General features: G+C 30.9%; 1 protein-coding gene across 3 annotated transcripts in view; it reads right to left on the bottom strand.

Moving 5' to 3' along the window:
• The window catches only part of LOC117170749 (F-BAR domain only protein 2), a 201,048-nt gene that overhangs the window by 131,001 nt on the left and 64,647 nt on the right, over positions 1 to 5,400 (bottom strand). For all 3 annotated transcript variants that reach the window (XM_033357783.1, XM_033357782.1, XM_033357781.1), the window contains one exon: positions 429 to 528. In XM_033357783.1, coding sequence (XP_033213674.1) covers positions 429 to 528 — 100 coding nt within the window. The remainder of the gene's footprint in view (positions 1 to 428; positions 529 to 5,400) is intronic.

Raw genomic sequence — 5,400 nt, forward strand, 5'->3', positions numbered from 1 at the left:
TTATATTAATTAAAATTGACGAATAAAGATTCATTGACATCTGAATCTATTTTTATTTATATTGGACCGTATGACCAGAATGAAACACATTCTCTCATTAATGATATTAACGGTCGAAGAAAGCTCACAGTGTGGATAAACTCCAATCACTGAATTCTTAATAACTTTGTTTTTAATGAATTCTGCACGTATTTTTCAGTTCAAAATTTAATTAATCTCTAAAGACGATTTATATTATACACTTAAATCATTTCTTTTCAAAGTTCTACTGGGACATCTACCTTTACTAGTTTTATGCACGGAACCGCATTAATATTTTATTTCAATATAGTTTTGTGTATTGAAAAAAGCAAATCAGAACTGACACAAAATCGAACTCTTCACATGTAATAAGAATGTAAAAAAGTGGCGAGAATGTATAAACTTACAGATCCGATTTGTCTTCTTTATTACTGCTAGCATCAATGGATTCCTTCTTTTTTTTGGCTTTCTTTTCCTTTCTCTTCTCACGTCGGCTTCTAAGGAAACCTACAAATTTATTGCAAAATGTGAATCCAGGTAAAAAGAATGTTATTATTACGACCTTACGGAAAATCTGAACCCGAATTCACGCCCGCATTTTTGTGCGCGTAGAAGAAACATCATTTTCGTCCCCATTGTTAAAACTTGTAAAACACTTTAAAAATTTTCCTTGACGTTGAAAATTTACTTTAAAAATTTACTGTTAGCAAGTTTATTATGTATTTCAAAAAACTCAAATTCTGTTTTGTTTTACGCCGCCGAAAATGCGAGCGCAAATGCGGTCTCATATTTTCAATAGGGCAGAAAACCGAAAGATCTAGACTAGAGTAAACAAGACCGGATAATGGTAAATAATCTTTAATTCAATTGAACTTAGTTAAAATATCTTTAGATTGAGCTAAATTGTCCTAATATTTCAGACACTAAAAATAATTCTGTACGTATACACTGAGAGGAGGCGCATGGATACTACCGAGATTTAATTTTCGATAATATTTCATATTCGAAAGAAAATCGCTTCACCAAAACACTATTTTCAATTATTTTTATTTGATGGAATAACTGTTTTGCATAACTTGAAATTTACCAAATTGTAATTTTCAATCATTTTTATTCTGACGAAATACTATTTTGGCTGATTTTTATTTTTCCTCGCTTCCATTTTACTTCATATTTTTCTTTTAGAGTACTATTGTGCATAATTTTTATTTGACCTAATTACTATATAACACCATTTTTACTCTATTGTATGACCCCATAATAATGACATGAAATTCAAATAGGCAAATCAGATTTTCTAATTCTTATTTCTGATTGTCTGATTTAAATTTCGCGTTACTGCTTTATACGCTCGCCAAATTGATAAAGAAATAAAATTAATGTTACATGATATTTCGAAAGAATGGATGTTATGAAAAATAAAGATTCGGAAAAATCAAAATCATGGTAAATGGTTATTCGGTAGAACAAAAATGATTTCAAATAGACATTTGGAAAAATAAAAAGTATGCCAAACAGTAATTAGGAATAATATAATTTATATAAAATAAAAATTCAGAAATTAAAAATTATGGTAAATGATAATTCGGAACACTAAAAATTGGACAATTCGGATAATTCGGATTGGCAAAAGTACAAACTATCGTAACTGCCTTTCTATTTTATAATTCTCAAGATTGGACCGCCATAAAATGAAATATAAAAAAGGACTAATATCTTCCATGCACTCCCTAGAGATAAAGTCATACAAATAAAGACTGATAATTCACTGAAACTCGTATGACCCGGTCTGATATTTTCGCGTAAGATTTCTTTTCGGCAGGGATAGTTCCAAATCACGCAAAAGGAAGCGAGACCTTTAATTAAAATAAAATAGATTATATAGAGTATGTAAATATTGGCAAAGGCCGAAATCGTCAAAAGCATCAAAATTTTGTAGGGGAAATTTTGCCAACAAAATAATAACATAACCTCAAAACTGTCAAAATTACCTAAACATTTTCAGATAATTTTGACAGTATGCGCACTTTTCTATTGTGAAATTTTATTCAAACTGTCAAATTTAATTGCCCTATTCCCCCTTAAGACGCCATTAAATTATTTTATAAAGCGAAAAATATAGCACTGTAAAAGCCGAAATTGTCTCAAGAGGCCACCGAAACCAGGCTCACCTTCAGTAATAAGTGAATCTTTTGCGCTTCTGGAATTCGCGCATGGTCGAACCGTTCCTTTCGTCAATATACCTATACCGTCATCGCGTATGCATAAGGATGGGTATTTATTAAGTCATAGACAGGCACAGGATAATGCAGAAAAACTGATCAATTGTGGGCTCATCTCTATTCTATATGTACATCTACCCCAGCGGAAGAAACGGAAAGGGTCAGAACGGAAGTATCGTTCTGATCCTTTCCCATTTCTACGTGAACTTTGCTTTCGTCTCTTTCCGAAGGTTTCTGATGACTTTCCGAAATTCTGCCGAACTTTTCCACTGCGTTTACTTAGTTCTGAACCTTTCCGATTTCTTTCCGAATAAATATCGCGGTGTCTCAAGAATTATTCAGAATTTACACATGTGCCCCACTGTTTATGTTCGTACCGAATTTTTCCGATTTCTTTGGCAAATAACTGTGAAATGTAAGATACAACTTAAATGTAGTATTGATACAGTGAAACCTCTACTTACGGACACGTCTGTTTACGGACACTTAACGTGATTCCCCGACCCAAGGTATAGGAAACCCCATGTTAAGCTACCTCTTCCTAACGGACACTCTCTATAACGGACACGGACACTCTTGTTGACCCCTGAGATATGAATTTACCTCTACGAGACGGACAGTTTCAATACAACCTAACTCATTAGCTTGTTGGCAGACATAAAGGTAGGGATACATGTAATTGATTCGTTACTAGACCTCTCAAGGACTTAGGACCTCTCTATTGTTGACTGCCAAGATTTAAATTTTTCATTACGAGACAGACCGTTTCAATAGACCCTGACTCATTAGCTTCATGGCAGACATATCGACAGTAACTTGTAAAAACACATTACATATAAACAAATAATGACACAAATTGTTAATGTTACAGGCAAAGTCCGATGTGCCGTCACACCAAAGTCTTCCTAGTCACTCCGCGAATTGCCTGAGCGGTGTCAGGCAAAGTCCGAAGTAGCACTTTCACTTCGGACTCTGCCTAGTCAAATCGCGAAGTGCCCGAAAGGCTCAGGCAAAGTCCGGAGTAAAAAGAAAACTTGCGGGGTTTACTTTTCCCACTGCATAGTAGGCTGGCTCTAGAATTTACAATTTCAAATAGTCTACACTCTACAGATCGCAAATATGAACAAAGTTGAAAGTTTTTATTTTATAAATTATCAGCATGCAATTTTTAAAATAACTTTTAGAGTACATTTATCCTTTTTTGTTTTAGTATATTTATTTAACGCAAGTTATTTTCTATAAAGAGAAAAAAAACTCAATATGTATCATATTTAACGTAGATAGACTTAGAGAATATAAATAATTCATTTTTAATATTTTTATTGTTCTTAAGTGTGAATAGTTTCCGATTTCATGCCTTTTCAGAAAAAGCCGATTATTCAATGCGAATTCATAGACATACTATATATTCCATACAAGGCACGAGTCTATTATTTGTAATAAATAGATTATTAATAACAACAATGGTTTATTGTTGATTTATTTGATGAAAAATGATTCAATATACGTGTAAAATACTTTTTATTATAAAAGATAAATTGTAAAATTTGATAGATAAAAACAAACTACAACATTTATTGTAAAAACCAACTTTCCAGTAAGAAACAGCCAGTAATAGGTGTTTCGGTTTTAAAATTTGTTATTAACATTTAAAATATTAATTTAATGAGATCGAAAATCACTGATTAGACAACGCTACTAAGATTTAGTATGGCAAATAAAAAATCTGACTTTAATTAAAATAGATAAATTGAATATCTGGTTTATAAATGGTCTAGCAACACTTAAAAACAAAAGTTCCTTTTAATTTCCTATTAGCTTCGTAACTAATAAAGAAATGTTATTTCCCCACTCCCTCTCTTCCACCGCGCTTCTATTTAGGGACTGACGCACCTACTTAGTTATCCTCAAAACAATAGTTTAATCTAGTTACGTGGTCGTCGAAGTTTGGGAGATTTTTGAATAGAAGTTCTTGTACTAATGTTGAAAGTATTATAAAAGTAAATTTTTTATCTTATAGTTTGAGTTTCATTGTACATTTTCGAATAAGTTGTTTTTATCGCTTCGGAATAATATTTATAAATCAAAAGTGTTTTTGAAAATTCTTAACGATGGCTGACGAAGCGGAAAATCAAGTGATGAAAATTAAATTCGAAGACAAATTCAGTGCCCTCAAAATTGTAGAAAACTCGTCGCGTATATCGAATTTAGAAAGATACTATTTTTTAGAAAATAACTTGCGTTGAATAAATATATTAGAACAAAAATGGATAAATGCACTGAATAAGTTATCTTAAAAATTTCAGGCTGATCATTTCTAAAATAAAAACTTTCAAATCTGTTCACAATTGCGATATGTAGATTATTTGAAATTGTAAATTCTCGAGCCAGCCTACTGTGTAATGGGAAAAGTAAACTCCGCAGGTTTTCTTTTTAATCCGGACTTAGCCTGGAGCCTGGAGACTGAGCCCGGAGGGACTAGGCAGACTGCGGTGTGACGGCACATCGGACTTTAACTGTAACATATATATAGTTTTAAACTGACATTTTAATTTCAATAACAAAATTTACATCAATTAAATACATGCTTTCCGTGTTTTTTTTAACCTAACAGTATTTGTTCTTTATAAATCTATTTATTTTATTGCACGTAATATTTAATTTAATTTATATATTCGTTTTATTTTTTCATTAATTTCACTTCTTAATTTATTTGTCATCTATTCTATTTATGCATTTTATTCTTTATTCATTTTATCTGAATTATCTATTTGTCATTTATTTGATTTATTACTGCTTTACATTCTTTTTATTCATTTCATTCATTTATTCAATTATTCTTTTGTAACTTTATTTTATTTCTTTGTTTATCACTTTATTTATTTATTCATTTTAATTTTTTATCATTATTATTTCATTTATTTTACTTTTTATATATTTATTTATTTTGCTTATTAAACCATTGATTTCACTTATGAATTTATCAATAATTATTAGTAATTATTCAATAAATTAATTATAAGTAAATAGTTAATAAAATTATTATAAATAAACAATATGCATATACCAGGTGTATACATATGAAACCGGTATTGCCATCTAGCGGCCAGTAGGCACACTTGTAGGCACTGTCGGAACTTACCATTTGTGCTAATTG

Source organism: Belonocnema kinseyi, chromosome 4 (assembly GCF_010883055.1).
Source record: "Belonocnema kinseyi isolate 2016_QV_RU_SX_M_011 chromosome 4, B_treatae_v1, whole genome shotgun sequence".
Classification (NCBI taxonomy): domain Eukaryota; kingdom Metazoa; phylum Arthropoda; class Insecta; order Hymenoptera; family Cynipidae; genus Belonocnema; species Belonocnema kinseyi.